This window comes from Procambarus clarkii, chromosome 60 (assembly GCF_040958095.1).
Source record: "Procambarus clarkii isolate CNS0578487 chromosome 60, FALCON_Pclarkii_2.0, whole genome shotgun sequence".
Lineage (NCBI taxonomy): Eukaryota > Metazoa > Arthropoda > Malacostraca > Decapoda > Cambaridae > Procambarus > Procambarus clarkii.
In genome coordinates this window covers 15,970,635-15,995,432 of record NC_091209.1, presented here as the reverse complement: position 1 = coordinate 15,995,432, position 24,798 = coordinate 15,970,635, and the positions used below count along the sequence as shown (strand labels likewise).

The following is a 24,798-nucleotide window of genomic DNA, read 5'->3' as shown; positions in this document are numbered from 1 at the left end:
TGAGAAAGGGGGGGGGGCGAAGACCCATTTCTAATTAGCGACCTATCTTCTCAATGATGTTAATATCTTGGCTATCGTATTAAAGTAAATGTTACACACACACAAAAAACGAGACATAATATTTCTCGGTAACTGTAAATTTAGTTGTCCTGTTGTATTTCCGGAAAAAAATTATTAATTTTCTAGATTTTGGAAAATTGGTTTGGTTTGATGTTGGGGTTAAGGTCTATCGCCCTCTGGGGAGTTATTACGACAACAACAATAACTCTGATCAGCAGAAAACATTCATCAATGTCTAGATGCCAGTCTCAACAGCCTGGTGAGTCATGAGTGATTCTACAACAGCCTGGTGAGTCATAGGTGATTCTACAACAACCTGGTGAGTCATAAGTGGTTCTACAACAGCCTGGTGAGTCATAGGTGATTCTACAACAGCCTGGTGAGTCATAAGTGGTTCTACAACAGCCTGGTGAGTCATAAGTGGTTCTACAACAGCCTGGTGAGTCATAGGTGATTCTACAACAACCTGGTGAGTCATAAGTGGTTCTACAACAGCCTGGTGAGTCATAAGTGGTTCTACAACAGCCTGGTGAGTCATGAGTGATTCTACAACAGCCTGGTGAGTCATAGGTGATTCTACAACAGCCTGGTGAGTCATAAGTGGTTCTACAACAGCCTGGTGAGTCATAAGTGGTTCTACAACAGCCTGGTGAGTCATAAGTGGTTCTACAACAGCCTGGTGAGTCATAAGTGGTTCTACAACAGCCTGGTGAGTCATAAGTGGTTCTACAACAGCCTGGTGAGTCATAAGTGATTCTACAACAGCCTGATGAGTCACAGGTGACTTCCTGCAGGCTGCAACCCTCAACAACTTGACGAGTCACAAGCAATTACCCCCCCCCCCCTCTTGCTGACTCGAGGCTTTTCACGTAATTGCAACATTTTGCCAAACTTTTGGAGCCGTATTAAAGAAATTAAAGAAATTACCTAAGCAGCTTCTTCAGTAATCACTTCAAAAATTGGTCCAGCACTTGAGGTAATTGGCTTTAATTGAAAAAAAAATACTTTCAATAGTTTTTTAAATTAGTATAGGCAAGGGAAACATTGATCATTTTCTTTTAATAAGTGTCCTTGTAAGTTTTCTTTGGAGCTCAGGTTGCACTACGGCTGTGTACTGCTTGCTTCATCGTGCTCACTCTTGTTATCTATATAGCCTGTTATCTTTGGTTCAGTCATCATTTTATTCGTTTTGAGTTGTCTGCCTCTGGTCGGATGGACTCTCCTTCTAGTCTACGTCTGGTCGAGATGGACTCTCCTTCTAGTCTACGTCTGGTCGAGATGGACTCTCCTTCTAGTCTACCTCTGGTCAAGATGGACTCTCCTTCTAGTCTACCTCTGGTCGGATGGACTCTCCTAGTCTACCTCTGGTCGGATGGACTCTCCTTCTAGTCTACCTCTGGTCGAGATGGAATCCTTTTTCGGTTTACTTCTGGTTGAGTTGAAGTGTGATCCCACGCTCCACCTTCCCTCAAGCGTTAAGGAAGCGAGCCTCTGGTCTTGGGACCATCATTACCTTATCTTTCGCCTGTGTCTTTGACACATACGCGTCTACCAACACCTTCGCTAACAAAGGTCGCTATCCAATGTCTTTATCAACTAAAAGCCTTTCATGTTAACCACCACACAACCGCGTGCCAGGGGACCAGGACTCGGGTTTATGGAGCACTCAGGTCGGAAGAGCCCATACCACTGTGAGACTGATTGGTATATGGTACTTACTCACCACTCAGGCTTGATACCTGGTTGATGGGGTTCTAGGAGTTCTTCTACCTCTCCAAGCTCGGCCCGAGGCCAGGCTTGACTTGTGAGAGTTTGGTCCACCAGGCTGTTGCTTGCAGCGGCCCGCAGGCCCACATACCCACCACAGCCCGGTTGGTCCAGTACTCCTTGCAGGAAACAATCTAGTTCCTCTTGAAGATGTCCACGGTTACAACACAGTCTTGAAACTCTGAAATGTTATCTTGTGTTCAGTTGTACAGAATGGTTATTCCACTTTTGGGATAACTCGAACCGGTGCCTCGATAGCGACTTTGAGTTCGAATTCTGGTCAGAGAGGAACTCTTCGCGTTTGTTCACCTAGCATAAATAATTATGGCCAAATGCTTAGATATGTGACATTAAAAGGCGTTACTGGCAGATGACCATACTATGAACACACAAAATAGAACAAAGTAACAAAATACCATTAGGCTGCAGATACTCTTGCGCACATCAACACGAGATAACAAAAAATTACAACTCAAAAAGCGAAATAAAAAGAGCAAAGTTGGTAATTATCGCGCAGTGTGTCAACGGATGATTCCCTGCCGGTGACTGTCATTGTCCACAATAGGCGATTGAGTGCTAACAAGAGGGGACAGAATCCCTTTGTGGGTCGCATTGAGGGCGCTCAGACCCCACGCTCCAGCACCCAGGCCGACTCCCTTCCTCATGGACAACACCTATTATCGGCTAAGACGCTCCACTTGGAAGCCTCTGAGGCCATCCAGCTGAAACATAGTTTATCTCTGGAATGTTTTGTTTGCGAGGGTAAATACCGAAAAGGTTTTTGACTTAGTGGTTATGTGTGAACTTTGGTGATGTTTGTCTTGTGATGGAATGGAACAAAATGAATGTTTTGTAAAGCTTAATATTGTGTCGCTGTGTTAACACATCAGTGTCTAGTTCACATTATATACAACTATATTAACAATTATCAGAATAATATGATCATTTTTAATCCGAAGGCATCGCGTTAGATCCCTCGCTACTACAGCATGTGTTTTTGAACGACTAAACATGAAAAAGAAATATTTTTACGTGCCCTCCCCCCTAGAGGGCAGCCCTTCGCCAGCTTCCTTACTCATGCCATTTGTTGCCGGCGTGAAAAGGATAACTGACAAGCGCTCATCCTCTGGCATTACAGACATAAGCAGCAGCCATTTTAGGCAACCGGTAAAGCCCTTGGGCGTGGAGGGCATAGAGGCAGGTTTAGCGTGACGATTGTTCCGACTCGTACCCCTCGATTCCATATATCAAAGACCAATTGATGTTAAACTGATGGGCACTTGATTACTCACGCAACAAGGGGACCAGTTCCTGAGATTTGGTTGGCTGGAAACCGCCTCTAGTAACACCGGCAACAAGGACCAAACTCTCCAGGCATCCTTCAAGACCAATACATCTTTTCAAGCAGGTAGGAGGTGCGAGAGATTATAATGTGTTGGTTTTTCAGGTCCGCTGGCTAACAGAATAGGTGTTGGGTGTCATGTGGGGCGCCACAGAGCACCGCCAGCCGCCGACAGCAGGCAACTGCCCCACATTTTCTGTATGGTTCATATGCTACTGTCACCAGTAGATAGGCTGCGTCCTAGACTTCAGGGCGTTGCGTTATTTGGACTGTGATGAGGCGTTGCGTTATTTGGACTCCTGAGGGGAGGGGGGGGGGGAGGCACTGCGTTATTTGGACTCGTCATGGGGCGCTGCGTCATTTGAACCCTAGTCATAAGGCGCTGTATTATTTAGACTCCAGTGATGGGGTACCGGAGTCCAACTAATACAGTACCCCCCCCCCCCCGTGGTGCTCGAGTGCAAACAATGGCCATCTTACCTCGACTAAGATATCACGCGTCTGACGCTGTTTACGTGACCTAATGATAAGGATAAGGCACACAGACTTTTAATATAATAATGTAAAATGAACACTCGCAAATCTCACAATAAATATCAAGAAACTAAACATTTACACTGTAAATGTACACTGTATGTACATTTTAATTAATTTTGTTTATGTTTAGAAGAAAATCCCTTTTGGCGTGCTAGGTTACAAACTGAGAACTCTCATATTTCAATCAATACAGCACTAGGATATTACATTCGCAAATAAATCAATCCTCAGAGCACATGCAATAATTGTTCTCCAAAGCGCTTCTGCTCGAAACACTATGCGTGTTAGTGGCTTTGCAAGAATGTAAGAACACCAATGTTATGTACTTTTAACAAACCCAATGTACCTTCTAGTATATAAATAAATAAATTAATTAATGAAGAAAACTGAGCAAATTGCCTAAATTTGTACATTATACAGTCATCGAGGATGGACCGAAACGTTATGTTCTTTATTTCCAGAGGTGTGGGATAGGCGTCTAATTTTCAGCCCATTACTGTCCTTTTAAAAATAACGTCGCTTTTGGCCGTTTGCCCGTATGGCTGAAAGTGGACGTAATTTGAAAATGAAAATAAATTTGAGATTTTTTTTTCAACAACAGTTAGTTAAGGGTCCTCTGGTAGGTTAGGTGGGCAGGAAATTCTCATAAAGTTTTAAAACGTTAATTGAAAGTTTCCTCTCCTAACCTTTCCGAGTAAGCCGGACGACTCAAACAGAAAACGGGACAGTACGTCACTTTCGTGAGCCAATTTCATTTCAAATTACGTCCACTTTTGGCCATAGCGCGCATACCAGCCAAAAGCGACGTTATTTGTAAGAGGACGGGTTCCAGTAATAGCGGCTTCGTGCCTAGATTTAAGTTAATTTAAAAGAACAATATAAACTGCACAAGGTCTATTAGGCCATGGCAACTCCTATTTATATCAACCTAATCTCATTCATATATATTTCTACCGTACTCTTGAAGGATCCATCGATCCCGCATATATTATGTTGGCCGGTAATTTGTTCCAAAAAACAGTCACCTACAAATAATAGTACAGTATATATAGTTACTGTGAATGAAAGTACAAAGTATATACGTTGTAGGTATCTTCGTGGTGCAGAACAGCCCGTCCTCTCGAGCGTTCACAACGACACTAAACTGATGTACTACATTGCCCGAACTTAACCTAACAGACGACCCACGAATAGAAAACGGGACATCACGTCGTCAATTTTGCGAGCCGCTGTGATGATTTAGTACACCAGTTTTTGGCCTTAGGGGGAGTTATACGTCAAAATGCTATATACCATTCGAGAGAACTGGTTGCACAGGAGTGTACGGTATCCAGTACCTTTACCGGTCTCTGTAGTGGCATCGCACTCCCTCAGTCCTCCTCCACTCCCTCAGTCCTCCTCCTCCACTCCCTCAGTCCTCCTCCACTACCTCAGTCCTCCTCCTCCACTCCCTCAGTCCTCCTCCACTACCTCAGTCCTCCTCCTCCACTCCCTCAGTCCTCCTCCACTCCCTCAGTCCTCCTCCACTCCCTCAGTCCTCCTCCTCCACTCCCTCAGTCCTCCTCCACTACCTCAGTCCTCCTCCTCCACTCCCTCAGTCCTCCTCCACTCCCTCAGTCCTCCTCCTCCACTCCCTCAGTCCTCCTCCACTCCCTCAGTCCTCCTCCACTCCCTCAGTCCTCCTCCACTCCCTCCACCCCCTCTTCGGGAAAGTATGGAACAGGACAATAATACTCATACTCTTGCTTTACTCATATTATATAATATAATAACATTTAAGTATTTTACAATGGATTCATGAGTAAACACACACACACACACACACACACACACACACACACACACACACACACACACACACACACACACACACACACACACACACACACACACACACACACACAGAGTCTTGCTTGACGTAGACCGTTAAATTTAAAATCTGGCGGGTCAAGTGTCCCACAGTTTGTGTTCCATAGGTTGTTGTGCTGTGAAGTTAGCTTTAAGTTAGATGACTTAACACTTGGGTTTAAACATCGCTGGTGTACAAGGACACTAACCTGACCGGACCTTTACCCAGGGGGAAGAACACGCTCGAGTACTGTTCAGTAAACGGTACTGTGTCCACTCGCTAACCGCTTACACAGTTGGTTACATATCTCCAGGGGATACATACAGTTTTTGCGTGATACATTTAATTTTCGTGAAGTTAATTCCATAATGCATTGTTAGGGCGATGTGAGGACACGTGGAACCACAGTGTGATCCTTGCACACAGTGATTAAGAATGTATATACACCCCCAGGACAAATAACGTTGATGCAACCGTAAAACAACGTTAATATAACGAAACAAACGCTGTTGCAACCATGAATCAACATTCATGCAACTATGAAGCAACGTTGATTCACGAAAAGCTCCGAGGTTCACTAAACGTCACTCGAATCCATGTTCCCCCCACTGGCTAACCCAGCCCCTGTTATGACTGCTATAAAAATATGATGACATTATATACGAGTGTTATAGAAAAATATATATGTAGGCGCGTCAGGTCTATGGACAGACCTGTGGCACAGGTAGCGAGGCCTCCCGAAGGTCACCAGAAAGGTCTCGGAAGGGTGAAGACCGAACAACTGCTACATCTATGTCGTCTACATCAACCTAATCAAGATCTTAGAAGAACAGTCAAGGCACCAGAAGAACAAACAGCTCAGAAAAACAATCAAGGCCTCATAAGGGCAATCGAGTCTTCATTAATGATAAAGACCATGAACAATTGAAATCTCGATAACAATTAAGATTCCTGTACAACAATTAAGAGCTACAAATCAAATCTTCTGAAGAACAATCAAGACTCCCATACAACAACCAAGAGTTCAAAATAACAATCAAGACCTCAGAGGAATAATCAAGAAATCTGTCAACAATCTTGAAAAGTCAGCCAGTGCCTAATTCCGGTTCGTTGACCACCTTTTATTTCGTAAACAAACAGCTAGACTAATAAAAAAAAAGTGCAAAGCGCTTGCATGTTAAAATATTTAGTAGTAAAAGATAATTAAATAAATTACACTACATCAGGAATCAGATATACTGATGATAAAGTTAACGTTAGTTCGCTGCATCATGAAAGCGCAAAGCCAAATTTGGCACATATCTTCTTAATAAATTATTATGTGAAATAATTCATAGCGTCATGCGCAAAAATGATTTTCATTAGCGACTCTGCGCACACGTTAACGACGGGGCGGGGAGAGGTTGAAATAGCCTAAGCTACTTTATCCCTTTGAGATGTATTTTCTTTTCTCAATAAACGTACTTGAACTTGACGCGGGCGACGTCACCCACCGTGAGAAGTGGCAGGTTAGAGGGGGATGTGTGTGGGGATACATGATACAGTTGTCAGTCCAGGACGGACCGAAACCATCCAGTCCAGGATGGTCCAGGACGGACCGAAACGTCGTCGTCCCTTCACATTCTAGTGTGTGGTCTGGTCATCATACTTTAGCCACGTTATTGTGACTCATCGCCTGCATACAGTTGTCATTCTCCTCAGCAGTATAGCATGTTACCTCATAAAAACATGTATGAGTTTCAGTCTACAATTTAGGCCTGTTGTCTAGTGTATGGTCCTATGGCCTGTGTGACAGCGAAGATGAGCAGCACCTCACTGTAACACGGCCTAGTTGAATTACTCAGATGAGGCAAAATGTTATGTTTTTGTCAATAAAGATGTTAATAGTAATGTGTCGTTATCACCACCATCATCATCCTAGTTGTCACTATCGTCGTCACAGTCACCATCTTCAATATGTCGCTCTCGACATCAACAATCACCATCCTTCATTGTCGCTTGCAGTATAGCGTCAATATTTCAGCATTGATAATTATTTGCTTCTCAAGTTCCATACACAGACTTTATATACATTTTACCTAAAGATATATTTAACTGCGAGTTCACGTTTTTGGCAACAATGTTGTTTATGCAAAATGCATTCTATACAGTCATCCTACATCTAATACAGTCATTCCCTCTGACTACTGTATTGTTGAATAAAAAATGCAATAACTTCTTCAGGTAACAACGATTTAGATGAATAAAAATTAACTGATAAATTCCAGTTAATACCGCCATGAAGGAATATAATGTTGAACATTGGTAATACTGCTGCTAGTTAAGAAGGCAAACTACAGTATTCTCGTTCGGTAATACTTCTTCCCACTTCAGTCAAAATACGATATTCTCTTCTAGAAATATACCTGCGAAGGTAAACCAAAATACGATGGGTTTACCCTGGCATTACTGCTACTGAGGCAAAGTATCCCAATCTTTTGGTAATACTGCTAGGAAGTTCAAATGTATGAATCGTTTTGTCGTGTCAAAATGCAAAGATCACTTCTGGCAATACTGTCGTTGATTCTAAATACATTACTCACTTTTGGTAACACTGTTGCTAGTTGTTATATAATATAAGACAAACTACTTGGAACATCGTTGTATGATTCAATTCATTAATCATTTCTGATAAGACTGCTGTTGATTCCAGTATCAATTCTGGCCATTTAAGATCCATACTGTACAATGTAAGAGGGTGAGAAATAGCCTATGCTACTCTATCATTTTTTTGAGATGTATCTTATTATCTCAATATACGTACTTGAATACTATACAATACTGACTTCTGGCTGTACTGAATGCGTTTTTTTAATACATTTCTTCTGTCAATACTATAGTCACGTTCAGGAAGCCTATAGTAGAGTATTCAGAAAGTCAATATTATATATATTTTTGTCGTGTGTCCTATATTAGTCACTGCCAACGGCATTTTATGTTATTCTGTTATTTCTCGTTTATCCGTTGTCTGCCGTTTATACAAGGCCGTCAGGCTGCTAAGCGCCACTCAGAAGAGGACTTGCCGTTGCTCTCCGTTGCTCCTGTTGTTCGTAATTTAGGCAATCAGTTACCCGTTACATGACGTTGTCACTTCTGTTGCTTGTTGCCACTCTCCTGTTACTTGGGGGTTACGTCCGGTAACTTAACGACACATATTCCTGTAGTATACTCTGTACGCTGCCGCTTTCTATGGTATATATGTGTTACAGACCCCGTCACCACACCCTCCCCACCGTCACATCTCGTCACAGGTCCGTTATTGATCCGTCACCTAGACAGGTGGTCACCTGTTACTGTCACTTTACCAGTTGTCATCGCACGTCAACCCGGTGTCACCCCCTCGTCGGCTGGTGTCACCTCTCGTCGGCTGGTGTCACCTCTCGTCGGCTGGTGTCACCTCTCGTCGGCTGGTGCCGCCCCTCGTCGGCTGGTGTCACCCTTCGTCAGCAGGTGATTCAAACGGAAGAGCGCTTAGTCTTGAGGTAGTTGGCTACCATGAAGGAGTCGTGAAGGAGAGGCGGGAACTGGTCGCCTTGGTGGGGACCGCCCTTGTACCCCGACCCTTGCTCCAGCAACAGGTTGGAGATCCTTGACGGTGACCTGTCGTGGAACCACAAGATTAGTCTCCGCGATATATATATAATAATTATTAATAATTCATTATCTCGGGGGACAGGAAGCCATGTTATACATACAGTACATGTTAGGATTAAATCGAGGTCCCCCCGCCCCATAACCATGGTCGTCTCTCTGTTTGTCTGCGACGCACCTGACAACGGAGTAGCGGTGGGAGGTGTGGATGGGGCTGTGGTGTGGCTTGGGGTAGCAGGTGCAGGAGCAGACGGTGGCGACGCTGGTGAAGGACCCGACGCGTCCCTCCCGGCCCTCAGAGTCGTGTGTCCCCGCCAGGAGCTTCCCGTTGATGGCCATCAGCTCTCCGTCAAGAGTCACCACCGACTGTGAGGCGTCCTGCATCTCGTAGTCCCCGGCCTTCACATCCTCCGTGTTCCTGACGGAGACGGTCAGGAGGTGGGTGACTGGTGATAGGGTGATGGTGGGTGATAGTCAATAGGGGTGGATGATGTACGAAGTGGTATACTGAATTTCGCACTTGGAAGGAGCTCTGATAGGACGGAGGGTGATGGTGGTTGGTTGGGAGTTGTTTGTGGTAGGGATTCATGATGGTTTTTAGCAGATGATGGTGGTTGGTCGGTTGATGATTACCTATGAGTACTCACCTATCAGTGCATCTCACTTGTTGGCCACCTGTAGTAGTAGGCATCCAGTAGTCATAGGAGACTATGGAGTTGCGGTCTGGAGTGGTCCTTAACTGAACCAATTGGGCCCACTCTTCTTATGGCCACTGTTTCATATTTGCCACTTTCTCAAAGTGCTCAAAGAAGCCCTCCACCTTGCTCGAGTACTACCTACTCTGACTCATCTCCATTACCAATCTTCAATATCCTATTATTCTTTTCTTTCCTCGGTATTTTAAACGTTGTGATTACATTTCTTCTGTTTTTTCTCTTCTTAAGATTAGTTAACTCGGGTTCCTTCATCATATCCTGGTAGCTTAGTCCATTTCCCTTTTTGTCGTATTCGAGGTGCGGCTTCCACGTCAGTACTGCGTATTCTAGTACCCGTCTGATAGTATCTTACCTTACCTTGCGGTGGTTCAGAGGTAAGGTGCTGTCAGACAGGTACCAGAATACGCAGTACCGACGTGGAAGCCGCACCTCGAATACGACGAAAAGGGCTAAGCTACCTTTACACAGTAGGCTGTGTAAACTGTCTTGAAGGAGTCCATGTTTACGTTGTCAAAGGCAATTATAATATTAACCAGCTTGTCATATGCTGCCCATGATCTCTTGTGTGGGGTCTACTTCTGGCGTTAGTGTTCCAACCATATCAACTACCAGATCTTTTTTTCTTTCAGATTTATGTAGTTACCTTTTCCTTATGGTGTAGATTCCTTCCGGTCCCCTCTCCCATTTTCCACCTTCATTACCTTACACTTGTTGTGGGTGAACTTTAGCAGCCATTCATCTGCCCTCTGCGGGAGGTTTACAGTGTTTTCTTGGACACTCTTAAATTCCTCCTCAGTTTTTACTCTGCGTAAGAAAGAAATAATCATTCAGATGGGAACAGAAAACTCCGATTAGGCTTTTCCTGGAATACGACCCAGGAATGGGTCGTCTCTAACCAATCTACGTCTCTAACTGCTGCTGGGTGAACAGATCTTAGTATTGTATTCAAACAATAACATGTACAAATGAGCCCCCAGTGGTAGGTCATGCACTTAGATTTTGAGCAGCGTTGGGGCTTGCCTCTTGTGGAGGTCGGTGAGAGTTGACTGGAGAAATGGAGCCTAAAATATTCTTCACCTGGCAATTCACTGATATTTAAACGGGACAAAAGGGGATTTGGTTAAGAAATAAGACTCACTTGGTTAAGAAGTGGGACTCACATGGTCATGAAGCGGAGGACGAGCAGGTTGATGGAGGCGGCGACGACGGTGAGGCCGAAGAGGATGAAGACGAGTGAGAGAGCCACGTAGCCAGGCTTGGTGGTGAGGGCGTTATCCTTCTGCAGGAAGAGTGTGGTAGAGAGTGAGGCGCCTCTTTAGAGTTACATGAGCCACCTACAATGTCACGCTGTTCTTAAGTCACACGAAGCAACATTCCTAATCTTACCTGTATTTAACCCAAGAAAGACATCTTCATAACGGTGCAGGAGCCTGTTGTCGGACAGTCATCTATGTTTCTTTAAAACAACTTTGAAAACGATTCGTAGAAGTATCCGAGATACTTCAGAGATAATTCCACCAATCACATCTCAAAAATAAAATCCAAGTGAACAACTGAAACTGCGTTTCGGACGAGAGTGTGAATACCTACTGCATCCGCAGACGACAACGGATTGGAGTAGGTCTCTATGACTGCAAGAGGAATCTGTTTATCCCATATAGAAGGTTGTGTAGCTTTATATTCCAGAAGAGTGAGACTTCGAGGCAGCTAGTAGAACCCGACGTGACCCCGCCTCACTTACATCCAACTACGATCTCCAGACAAAAGTGAAAGTTGAGGAAGTGATTAATTCGTCAGCTGCTGAATCCAGGTGTGGCGGTTACACAAAGCACCATGTGACACTACTGGCCGATACGTCGCAGTGTGGTCTGTGACAGTCTAAGTCATATGAAGAACGCACCACAACAACAAGAGAGAGCAACAACAACAGGGTGGACAAAGACAAACTCTTCAGCACGGGTGGGACACGAACAAAGGGACACAGGTGGAAACTTAGTACCCAGATGAGCCACAGAGACGTTAGAAAGAATTTTTTCAGTGTCAGAGTAGTTAATAAATGGAATGCACTAGGCAGTGATGTGGTGGAGGCTGACTCCATACACAGTTTCAAATGTAGATATGATAGAGCCCAATAGGCTCAGGAATCTGTACACCAGTTGATTGACAGTTGAGAGGCGGGACCAAAGAGCCAAAGCTCAACCCCCGCAAGCACAATTAGGTGAGTAGAGAAGGTTTCAAAGTTCGATGTCCAGAGGGCGAACGGGACGAGCAAGAAGAACAGCCATTTCGCCAAGACGCGAGAGAGACAGATTCCAGCGGGTAAATCTTGCTGAAGTAACGTTTGATAAACTTTAAGTCAACATTATCAACGTTGATTCATTGTTGCATCAGCGCCGTTTACTCAGCTCAGTCAGTGAGCTCGGAGAGCACTCTATGCCAACCTGTGGTCACCAAAAATTATTGTGGCCTTTATTTCCTCAGTGATTTATTAACATCTAAAAATCTATATTTATAGACAGTAAGTTATAATAATAATAATAATAATAATAATAATAATAATAATAATAACAGATCAAACTGGTAATAATAATAATAACAATGTAATATTAATATTAATGATAATATACAATGGTTGGTAGTGAGAGCGTTCTCATTCTGCAAGGAGAGAGAAGAGTGAAATTTTGTATCCATAAACACTAGCCAAGGATTACGATCCGTCCAATGATGAGTGTCTACAAAAAGCCGGCACTAGTTCCTATGTCTGAATGGAGGTGGCAAAAATACGAGCTCTAATAGACATCAACAGACGCTGGCAGCAAACAGTACATATATACACCTATGTGAGCGAGCTGTTCACAGCTTTATACTCTACTACTACTTTCCAAGTAACCACCAGGAGTGAAAGGTGACGGAGATCGCAATCCATGACTAATGAAAATGATTTATGGCTCTTAAGAAGTTATACATTTGCGCTGTTATCGGGAGTACCTGGAGGGCTACGAAGTCGCCGAAGCCGATAGTGGTGAGGGTAATGAAGCAGTAGTAGAAGGCGTCGATGTAGTTCCAGTTCTCGTAGTGGGAGAAGACGGCGGCGCCGGCGGTCATAACGATAGAGGAGAGGGTACCCGTTACACACAGCTGGTTCACGTCCGTCGCCTCCGTCGTCGCGCACCCCAGCATCTTCTTCATCTGCGGCAGGTTGGTCCTCGTCAGTAAGTTAAGATGTGCGAGGCTTACTACTCTTACGCATACAACATCACTTTCCTTGTGCACCCCCGACTCTCACCTTCATTGTACACCCTCACACTCGTCTTTCTCGTTCGCCTCCCCAACACTCACCTTCTTGATAATGATGGAGGTGAACTTGTTGAGTCGTTCACCAATGGACTGGAACATGACCATCCCCAGGGGGATGCCGACCACAGCGTACACGATACAGAAAGCCTTCCCTCCTACAGTCTCAGGAGTGGAGTGACCGTAGCCTAGCAACAAGTACACAGGAAGGTGGGATCTGTAGTTATACATGCATACATAGCATACAATGTTATATAAATATAAATTTATACAGTAAAAACATTTATTCGACAATCGTATAAATACTACATAATATATAAATGAAAGAAGATATAGAATGTGAAGCCTACAAATACGTGATCCAATCCCACTGCCAACGGTGCTAGAGTGCTTAACCCGGCGATTGTGTCTTTTATGACTATTTTCATAAATAAATGAACAACTGAATTCGAAATATACAAATTAGCTACAAATACAATTACATAGTGCCGGAGTACAGACTTTACCCACCACTATAAAATATACGAAAGTTTGGTAGGCTTATACTGTCATCCGGGACAGTAGCCCAGTAAGGCTTATCGAGGTCTCCCTAGGCAAGGGCGTGGAGGCTGTCCGCTCGGTCACCCATCCAGACACTGGCCCAGTAAATTAATGAATAAGATATAAACAAGTACACGCAGATCAAATTGTCGGTGGTACTATTATACTCGACCCAATTAACACACGCACCAATAATTTAATAACATATTAACAATTAAATATAAGTAAATAATTTGGTAACAAAATGTTTTCCTATATAATTTAGTTAATGTCGACTAATGTCCAACTAAAAACTATATATTATTTTAATACACAATATTCCAGTATATCATGGTTGATATGCACTTTGAGGGTGTCTGAGCCTAGTTTCTGTCTCTCTCTCTCTCTCTCTCTCTCTCTCTCTCTCTCTCTCTCTCTCTCTCTCTCTCTCTCTCTCTCTCTCTCTCTCTCTCTCTCTCTCTCTCTCTCTCTCTTTCTCTTTCTCTTTCTCTCTCTCTCTCTCTCTCTCTCTCTCTCTCTCTCACTCACACACACAAACACACACAAACACACACACACACACACACTACTCACCAATCATGGCGACGACCACTGTCACGAAGTACAAGGCTCCCGCGAACTTCCACTGGGGTCCAGCCTTGTGTGGCTGGTTCTCAATGATTACCGTCTCTATCAGCTTGTACTCGGACCCGCTTATGTTGTATTTGCCTTGTAACTGCTTCCGGACGCCTGGTTAGAAGGTAATTGTTTGTGTTACTCGCACGCCATACGCCTGGCAAGGCTATGTTTCTTTCAGTGTTATCTTATGACCCCAATATGAAGAGGAATGGCAAAGCTGTTTGAATGTTGTAAATCTGGAAGCAGAAGGGTTCGGCCGCCAAGGGGTTTGTTTACGTCTTCGAAGTGTGTAAGTGTTTGTCTTTTGGTAGTGTATTGTGCTGACGTACACTAGTGCTGCTTGATAGGCAGACAACTGCCTGTTAGAAAGTAGCCTCACCAAATGTTTAATAATGAAGATAAAACAGGGTAAATGAAGGCGAAGGGGAATCTACATTTTCAAAACAAAAGAATGTTAGTATATTGTTGTATGTCTGAGGGAGGTAAAGTGTCTACTAAAGATTTTAGTTACGAAATAAGATTAGCAGGTCAGCCTGTTCTCTTGAATAATACATCGCATTTTGACGTTAAAATCTCCAACGGACAAATATGATGTTCTATATAGATTCTGTCACTACACTACGTCGAGGGCTGGCAAACCCCTTCGACGATTTTCATATATATATATATATATATATATATATATATATATATATATATATATATATATATATATATATATATATATATATATATATATATATATATATATATGTAATGTAATTAATTGTGTAATTAAATTGTGTGTGTGCAATTAATTAATGTGTTTTCATATTGATGTATGTTTCAATATCAACATTTAAGTATCATACCCTTAAAACTGTATAATTTTATGTATAAATATAAATATTATGTACAATATATGAACATATGAAGTATACCATTAATATTAACACGAGTCAGTAATCATTTAGTGTTTTCTGCTTAAATGCAAACAAATTAAAACTAAAACATGCAGGAGCGTCACGTGGCTCAAACAAATCTTGCATCACTGGCCAATATCATTATTAAAATAAATATGCAGACGACTCGACATAACAAGGTTTAGAACATTTGAAATCACTACAACTAAATTGCATTTTTGCCTTAACTGCTCAGGAAAACCACATATATAACTTCAAATCAAGAACTTTTCATAGAACAAACTTTCACTGAGAATATATCATGCAATTCCACCGTCATTGACATATATCGATCACTGTGGCGCCGACATAAAGCCATTCTTATATCTTGCACATAATCTTCCTCTATCAGTGATAACTATAAGCCAAACAAGCAAATATATTTCTAGGCAAACTCTTAAGAACTTGGCACATAAAGGCTAACTTTCAATAATCCGTAGTCTCTCGGCTTCGGTGTCGGACTCGAGGGCATCGAACACGGCGGCACCGATCAGGAGGTAGGTGAAGGTGCACACCACCAGCGACAGAGTCCGAACATTCTGCTGCCGCATTCTGGCCTCGGCCTCCACCTCGATCTTCAGCGTGGAAACTTCGGGTCAAAATCTTGCAACAGGGACCGGTGTTGTGCTGCCTCTTTCTCTCACTGCTGACCATCCAGCAAGATGATGAACGCTGGGGACAAGTTTCTAAATCCGAAATTTATTATTTCACGAAATTTGTTGTCGCTTGTGTCACTTGATATATTATACTCGCAGCGATAACTTGAAGCCAAATTCTCACTACGAACAAATCTTCAATACTGCAGTACCGACGGGACGCGAGCTGATGGCAGAACAATTGGACTTTCCTTTCAAAACTGCTGGGCGTTACATGGATACTTCAGAATCTGGCGTTGGAAGATGGAGGCGAAGGACCCTCGGCCACGTCTCAACAGCAACTGTGGACTGAGGGCAAGCTCGGTGATGCACTCAGATGTGTGGCTGCAGCAGTTGAGTGTCCTCGGGTGTCTGCTCCAGCTGAGTGTGTTTACATGTTGATACTGGCACATGCGCGGAGCCTCGACCCCGCACGATCAATACTCGCCTCAACATATTACCATCCCCCTCCCAGCCTGCTTGTTGGAGTTTTAATATAACAACAACAATATTTTCTTTCGGTCAAGATATTAATTTATTTACTATTTGATCTCTTTAGATTTAAAATACATTTACATAAACCAAAATATTTGAACAAATATTCTCCATTGGTAATAGGTTAAAAATATAATAAAGAATAACAAATAAAAATTATGTGGCTAGTTTCACACGATTGTTACTTGTGAAACATTAATTGTTATTGCTTAGACTGATTGATTGATAAAGATTAAGCCATCCAAGAGGTGGCACGGGCATGAATAGCCCGTAAGTGGTGGCCCTTTTGAGCCATTACCAGTATCATTAGCTGATACTGGAGATCTGTGGAGGTGCGACTGCACCCTGCGTGACGGGAGATGTCTCCCGTGACTTACTTAGATTGATTGATTGATGAAGATTAAGCCGCCCAAAAGGTGGCATGGGCATGAATAGCCCGTAAGTGGTGGCCCTTTTAAGCCATTACCAGTATCAAGAGCTGATACTGGAGATCTGTGGAGGTGCGAATGCACCCTGCATGACGGGAGATGTCTCCCGTTAAAATTTACTTAGCAAAATGAACCCTTTATATACTTCTGTAACCATTTCCACCACCGCCCACGGGTTGGGATGGGGTGCAGAATAAATAACTAAACTAAACTAATTATTGGTTCTACTATCAACATTCCTCCAGCTTACAGAGGCTGTCAGCAAGACGAGTATAATCTTGCACAAGAGCTGGGAATATAAAACCCATCCTCCTATAATTACGAGGATGGGTTTTATATTTCTTTCGACAAGCCGCAGGAAGTATTTAAGATATTCTATCGTTTACAAGAAAATGATTTGCTATTTCATGCAACGCAAGTTTAGTTTTATCTCTAGATAGCTACACTTTTATACAGTGTAAAATATAATGATGTAAAGTGTCTTTGTTTACACACTTTACACTTCACTTCATTTAGATCCCCATACAAACCGAACTGCCAGAGATACTTGTTGCTAAGTCGTATTCTAGCTGTAAGATCTTCTGTCAGTCTACTGACTTTGTTACTGCATATAAATGTTTTGTCACATTTCATCATAATAAACGTTGGATCTGCGTTTAGATATCATCATCTATGATGATATTTAGATGTCATCATTAGATATCCTGCAGCAGATGATAAGATATCATCTGATATCATGGTTGTCGTATTGAGTGCATGTTCTACCGCATTATTCCTCGAAATGATCCTCATATTGTGCTTCAGTGAATCAATGTATAACCCTGAAATGTTATTCTAATGTACCTAGTAATCCTTGTTCATTATTGTGTATTGTTATTATTGTGTATTATTCTAATCTGCTTTTGTGACAAAATTTCTTGCAATGTACCTGTAAACATTTTTTGTCAATTTTACTGTAATTATTCTACTTAAAATTATCTGTACCTGTAAAGTAAAGCTGTAAAGTACCTGTAAACATTTTTTGTCAATTTTACTGTGAATTATCTAAAAATTATCTGTTAGTTTAAGGGCTTGTGGTTTTACAAAAATGTAAAATCAACTTAATTTCTATGTTCTCTGTTAACCCCCAATGTACCTTCTTGTATATAAATAAATAAGGTAGTATACCATTTTTCTTTAAACAGTTCATTTTCTGTTGTTATTTTATAAAATAACGTCACACTGGTGAAGAAGCGACGTACTGACTGTAAACAAATTTCGCCTTTGGCTTAGACGCGCCGTTACACGTGCAGTCATAGAGACGATAAACCCCTCATGAAAACGGCAAGTACTATCAAGATCACTCTAGAAATCCATTATGGTAATTGCACGTTTCACAAAGAATTTACCAGAAGGCCACCATCTCTAGTGACTGACGGGGACAGGAAGCCGGCGGCTTTCAAATGTATCTTTTTTTTTCTCTCTCTCTCCCTCACCCCATTGTTTATGAGGATTTTTTTCCCCTAAAAAAGGGGTTACGTCAACTGTAAAAAACAATATTGCTTTACAGTCATCATAAAGGTGCACCCATGACTCACATCACTTGTTATTCACAGGCTGCTGATTGAACTTGATGCTGAGTGGAGTTTTGATTCGTGCTCCACCACAAGTTTGCCATAAAACGTGCTGCATTTTTTGCCTATTGGGGCTCAATACTACAGCAAGGTATGAAAATAAGAATAAATGAAACTGTTGAATGCCTATTGGTCCATGTGAGGCAGCTCTTGTTTATACTCTACTAAACTCATTCATGTATAGTACTGTAAATGTCTTACCTTCACTTATGCTGCATTTTTTCTTATACAGCCTTCTTTCCTAAACAGCTCGGAATAATACTGTCCTTGCATAGTAAAGAAGAATACCATATATTTTATCCTTCCTTTTCATGCCAAAATAATTTATGGAGCTACTCTATGCTTTTATTTTAGCATTGATGAATGATTTTGATTACTTTAATCAGCAAGAATTATATTTACAGGTTTGAAGATGTCTCATGGAAGTGGATTTAGTGGTACTGGAAAGCTCAGGCAGTTCATGTGCATTGAATATCCAGGTGTCGTAGAGAATGTTGACAAGATGATAGAAACACTGGGTGGTATTGAAAAAGTCTCAGAGGTAATATAATTCAACATTAAACAAAAATTATAGTATTTTCTTTTCTTTCATATTTCTTCCAGTACAGGTAGTCATACTATAAAAGTAGACCGCAAAAGTTTTTTATTATTGTACTGTGGTTATAGTTTGGGTTTTGCATTTTGCAATTTTATAAAGTTCAGATAGAGAAGTGTTCTCTAATGTACATTATATAAGGCAAAGTCACAAATTAGATCTCCCTGTTGACATCATCCATACCCTCATCTCTTTTTGTTTTCCCCTCTTTCTTCTTTCGTCATAGCCTATATAAAATTGCTGTAGTAGTTTTCAGCCTTGTCATATATTTCTATATTAGTACAAGTATTTGCTTGTTGGCTTGTCTATATGGCAACCATCTATGATAGATTCTTCATTAGAATCTGTTTTGGGTTTTGCATCTAGCTAAAAAAATTGATTTGTTAGCCATAATTTAAAACAATGATTGCATGTGCACTATCCTATTTTGATTGTGAAAACTTAGTACATATTATTAGGACATACAGTAGATTAAATGTATAGAAATAAGTTGGTCTTAATTTTTCTCTTTAGAATGAACATTCAGCCTCTATGTAATGATTCATATCCTAGGTTTATTGTGAGGATAATCGGAGAATGGAATTGCGTTTTCGTCCAAATGATGTTTACTGCAAACCTACGTGTGGTGAGCGACACAACTCTACTGCTTTGCTGCTGCGGGTTGTGCGAAGGAAGAAGAAGAAGAAATATCAGGAACAAGAACCAGAAGGTTAGTATACACTTTGCACTTAAATATTATTTGCTTGTGGGTCATTCATAAGTTTTGCAACAAGAAAAATAATGTACTGTATTTGAAGTGTTCTTTTAGAATTTAGAATATTATATACTAATTTATCGAGTCACAAAATAATCTTACATGTGTCAAATTGCTGTCTTGTTTATCTTGAAGCTCCTCAATTTCTAGTGAGCATAAACCTCTCGTAGGTACTTTTTTGGTCATCATTTGCATATTTCAGTTTTGATTCTAATCTTGCAACTGTCCACACCTTTATTTCATCCTCCTTTCTTCCTCTCTAAATTCCAGATGTTAATTTCATATTTATTGTGTATCTTATCTTGAGGTCTTAAGATGATTTCGGGGCCTAGCATCTGCCGCGGCCCGGTCCTCAACCAGGCCTCCTTTTTTGTTACACACTCCCAGGAAGCAGCCTATAGCAGCTGTCTAACTCCCAGGTACCTATTTACTGCTAGGGCATCAGGGTGGAAGAAACTACTTTGCAAAAATTTCTTGGCTTTACTGCTTTTTGTTTTAATTACACAATGTCCTTCTAAAAATATATTGTGTAATGACTTTACTCTTCATTAATTGGAATATTGCAGTGGATCCCTTGGATGTGTCAGAGGAAGCAGCCACAAAGAACCAGGAGGAGTTAAGCATCAAAACGGATTTGATTGGTGTTGTCCATACTACATATAAATTTAATAGTGAGTTATCTTCTTTGTGTACATATTTTATAGATTACTACATTATATGCTTTTTTTGTGCAAAATCTAGTTACATTTCCATTCTTAGTTTTTAAATTTAAGTGAAAATCATGACTGGTACAATACATAAGTTTGTAATGGATAGTAACTGAATTCATGGATCATAATTACAGGATTGTGCGCAGGGAATAATTAAGAGTGCATAGTTGTGTTATATTTGATAATACCATAATAACAATGAGGCATAACAATAATAATAATTATATTTAGTCACTGACAAACCATAATACAATTTGGTGCGGCTGAGATGTTGATGCAAAGTTGGTGGCTCAAGGTGTACTATATATTTGGTACAAATTTGTACCAAATTTCCCAATTTTGTCTACACTCTGGTTCCAATACGCTGTGCATACTAGTGGCTTTACAAGAATGTAAACACATCATGCTATGTACTCTCACAAACCCAATGTACCTTCTTGAATATATATATATATATATATATATATATACAATAAATAATAATAATAAAAAATGCGGTCTACTTTCTTATTGTGTACTCTCGTTATGTTTACTATGAACATGTCGCATATTCCCAGCATGTGTCCCTCAAGTGAAACCGGGAGCATGTGCTGTATACCAGGCTAACACATTGTGCTGTTGGTATATATTGTATAAGTCAGCTGATCAAGATAGGCAAGCAATTTTAGTCACTAATTCTAGTGTTATTGTAACGTGTTCATTAATGGTGAACATTTCTTATTTTACAATTAAGGAAACAAAATTAAGTTGGAACATAGGTTTCTGTCATGTCAAGCAGGCATCTAATGTCATTCAGGCTTCATCCTACAATTTCTCCAGAATTTTATCAAATGTTCTTATAAAGGCAAAATATATTAGATATATATGCACAGCCTTTGCTTTTCTTGTGTTACTGGTTGTCTGCAGAATTAGTCAATTGATTCAGTTGCCTGTTCACTTCACTGATTTGCAAAATTTTTAGTTAACTGATTTAAAATTAAAATTTATAACTGACTTTCATTAACTGAAAAGAAAACTACACTCACTACTTGATGTAATGATTAAACCCTATTTTGTATCACTAGTTTAAGGTACATTCAAGTAAGCAAGTTGATAATTATCTTTATCGTTTGAGCAAGAATATAATAGTACAGTACAGTACTCTGATCATTAAACTTTAGGCATGCCATGGTGAAGTGCACAGTAATTCTGTAATGTTTCAGATTGGGGTTACCTTCATTATATATTAGGCTTGTGAATTGTGTATTATTCCCAGTTTCTATGAGATTATTAATCTGACATTTTGCATTTTTAAACAGGTCAGAGGCAGCTTACTACAAAAATGCCATTAAATACAGATTGTTTTAAGAGTTGCAAGCTACTGGAACTGCTGACTGAGTTTTGTATAACGTGTGGTCTTGTTCCAGATCTGTGTGACTTCCAGTATGTTCCTTTAATTAGTATGGAAGATGGAGAGCCACAAATCTGTGTTTACAACCAGCTTGTTCCAAGAGGGATGGAGAAGGCTGACTGGTTAAACCAACCAGCACCATTGTATCTGCCACCAGCTGCTTTCACTCGCATGGACACCCCACAGGTATTATATACAAGCTGGGTGTTTGTGTCTGGAATTATATCACTTCAAATATTTGTAAACAAAAGTTCTATGCTTTTTCTATCTTTACTGGCAGGTGCCTTCCTTTCCAGTGAAATTAAGAAGTTCTTTTTCCCCACCGTGTAGCAAAGTTGCTAATTCAAGCCTCCTGATTTGCAATACTTTCAGCATAATTTTACAGATTGCTAATATTAACCAAGTTTCCCAGCAATCCAGTCATGTTTTTCATCACTCACTCGATACATTTCAGTCCTATGCTTGTATCTCGCTTTCCACTTAAAAAGCTGCAGAACAGTCACTCCACTTTCACCGCCTCGAGTGCTGGTGCTGCTGTATCTTACACAGTGAAGATACCAACGAATTTCTCATAATATTTTATTGCCTCACAATAGCTTCCTTCTTCCACATTCACCTTCAGAAAATTGTCCCTCTTGCAGTGGAAGTTAAGACACAAGATGTCCTAAGATGTATAGGATATTCCTCTTCGAATCTCAAAATGCAGCACCCAGAATTAAAATTAAACTAATTGATAGTCATATTCTGAAGTTCTTTTACACCTTGTATTGTTTTCAGGATTATCGCTACAGGAGAGAAGCAAACTCTGAAAGTAAATCCAAGATGCCCCAGAACATTATTTGTCGTACCCGCCAGAGGAGAACGCATTTTGCCATCTTTCATTCCTTTAAGGTACAATTTGTTTGGTTTCATGATTACAGTGTTTTGTAAATTTTTATGAAAACTAGAATATGTAATTAATATAAAATTTCAAGTTGTATTAATATATCCTTTGAGGTGCCTCCCCAACCTATGGAAGTGGAAAACATGGTTATAAGAGAGCCTGTCTTAATGAGCATCGTATAATTATTTATATGGCATATATTCATCCTCTTTTTGCTAATTCAGTGTTTGTGAAATTTCAGGATGAAGAAGTACCTAAGGATCCCCTGCCTGGAGCTATGTCACAGATTCGTGTAAAATTCATGGATACTGCACTCTACCAGGGCCTTAAAAATGAGTTTGAAAAGCGGCCAATATGGTCAAAAAATGCTCTACGAGTTAGATTAGACTATACCAAAGATAAACTTAAGGTAAATAGTTGTAAATGTAAGAGGAAACGTTATGTTCAGTATTTGTTAAGACACTAGGTTTAATCATGATGAATGAATGGATGATATATTGGTGAAGGAGGTACATTCAAGTTAATTTGTTGATAGGGAAGGAAAAGTATTGAACAAGGGTTTTCACACCGAGATATTCATATCCTTGGTGCTCTATATAGTGTATATGTTTCAGGATTGCTCTGTTGACTACAGTGGACTTGTAACATTAGCATACTGAAGCAACCTTGTAACATATATACACTGGAGCAACATTGAAACATATAAGCATTAGGGTAACCAAGGAACATATACTGTAGAGATCACCAGGGGTATACATATCCCAGGTTTAGAATCCCTGGCCTAGAAGACCAGTAGATGTAATAAATTAATGTGTAAGGAAGCATAGATTGAGTATGAACAATGCACATGAAGCTGTAAGAGAACAAGGCAGAGTGGAAGCGGTTTTTTAAGAGAGAGAGAGAGACTGTTTGGTAATTGTGTTCATGAAAGTCGATAAGGAGCACATGATACCTAGTCTATGAAGTGATGTTGCTGCTGTGGATGATTTGTGTGAGTATGGTGATCTGGTGTGCCTTGCAACTTAATTGGAACACTTGGGAATGTGCTCACTTTCTCCCCCTTTGATGGACATAGTCTTGTCAGTTCTACAGAACCTGGCTTTGTGAGCAGCATATTTCTTTTGGCTCCCTGGTGGTCTCTCCAACCTTGGTTCCATCATGTAATAGCCAGATGTCCTAGCATAGTTCGCCTTCACAGAATATATCCTTGGCTCTATACAAATTATTGTTGATCTCTGATGTAACATTTGCTCCTGAAGTTTCTTGACCAGATCTACCACCACATTTACCAGGTAGATGCCAGAGGTTTGGTCTCGTAGACTCTTACTTGATCTGAAACTTCAGGGTTCTACGTTCTTCACTCGAATGTAGTTGTTCCTCCTGCTGTCCTACATCTTTTTTCGTGCAGACATAGAGTATTGTAATGTACTGTAAGAAAAAAAGAAGATCAGAGTTGGAATCATTCTAGTGCTTCTGATCCATTCCTTGTTTCCCTGTGCACAACCAGTTCTTAATGTGAACAAGTATGTGGAATGGCTTGGGACAGGGAAGCCAAAGATACATATGGTGCATAGAGTCCTCCTTTGATGGTCAACTGTGACTAAGAAAGGGTTTAGAAGAGCATTGCAGTTTTGTGAATGAATTTCTTTTTGGTCATTAAAGGCTAGACTTAATGTTCTCTGGTGACTCCCTTGCATGTATTATGACCCTGCAGTATTGCATGAAGAGTGGCATGTGATGCCAGTGCCAGAAGGTCATTCCTTCTAGCTGCATGATCCTGTCCCACATTTACTGCAGCTCTGTCCTTATAAACAGCTCAATGATTCAGGTCAGAAAATTGGCTTCCTATATTAACCGAGTGTCTTAATTGTTCATATAAGATCATTGTTATTAAAGGAAGACTATTAGAACAGAAATAATAAACTTTTCTGTTAGAATTGAAAAAGAAAATAGCTTGAAATTATGGTTTGTTATGCTGTCTGGCATATTACAAGATTCGGT

At 40.8% G+C, this 24,798-nt stretch overlaps 3 protein-coding genes across 7 annotated transcripts in view; 1 reads left to right on the top strand and 2 right to left on the bottom strand.

Annotated features, from left to right (window-relative positions):
* l(2)37Cd (general transcription factor IIIC subunit l(2)37Cd) overlaps nt 1-24,798 on the top strand; it is a 126,999-nt gene that overhangs the window by 99,018 nt on the left and 3,183 nt on the right. For 2 of the 5 annotated variants that reach the window (XM_069307581.1, XM_045756158.2), the window contains exons 1-8: nt 18,076-18,175; nt 18,448-18,556; nt 18,870-19,006; nt 19,613-19,769; nt 20,381-20,485; nt 21,931-22,100; nt 22,692-22,805; nt 23,039-23,206. In XM_069307581.1, the coding sequence (XP_069163682.1) occupies nt 18,878-19,006; nt 19,613-19,769; nt 20,381-20,485; nt 21,931-22,100; nt 22,692-22,805; nt 23,039-23,206 (843 nt within the window). In that variant the 5' untranslated portion in view covers nt 18,076-18,175; nt 18,448-18,556; nt 18,870-18,877. Of the gene's footprint in view, nt 1-18,075; nt 18,297-18,447; nt 18,557-18,869; nt 19,007-19,612; nt 19,770-20,380; nt 20,486-21,930; nt 22,101-22,691; nt 22,806-23,038; nt 23,207-24,798 lie in introns of those variants that run through there. The other 3 variants (XM_045756159.2, XM_045756157.2, XM_069307580.1) reach the window with 3 other exon arrangements.
* On the bottom strand, nt 296-808 carry LOC138353891 (variable charge X-linked protein 3B-like). The gene has a single exon (XM_069307309.1). The coding sequence runs from the start codon at nt 806-808 to the stop codon at nt 296-298; it is 513 nt and encodes a 170-aa protein (XP_069163410.1).
* LOC123766782 (two pore potassium channel protein sup-9) lies at nt 5,447-16,429 on the bottom strand. Its single transcript, XM_045756155.2, has 7 exons — nt 15,719-16,429; nt 14,309-14,464; nt 13,241-13,383; nt 12,890-13,090; nt 11,062-11,180; nt 9,364-9,603; nt 5,447-9,194 (listed from the first exon to the last, which is right to left on the bottom strand). The coding sequence occupies exons 1-7, from the start codon at nt 15,843-15,845 to the stop codon at nt 9,050-9,052; spliced, it is 1,131 nt and encodes a 376-aa protein (XP_045612111.1). The 5' UTR covers nt 15,846-16,429; the 3' UTR covers nt 5,447-9,049.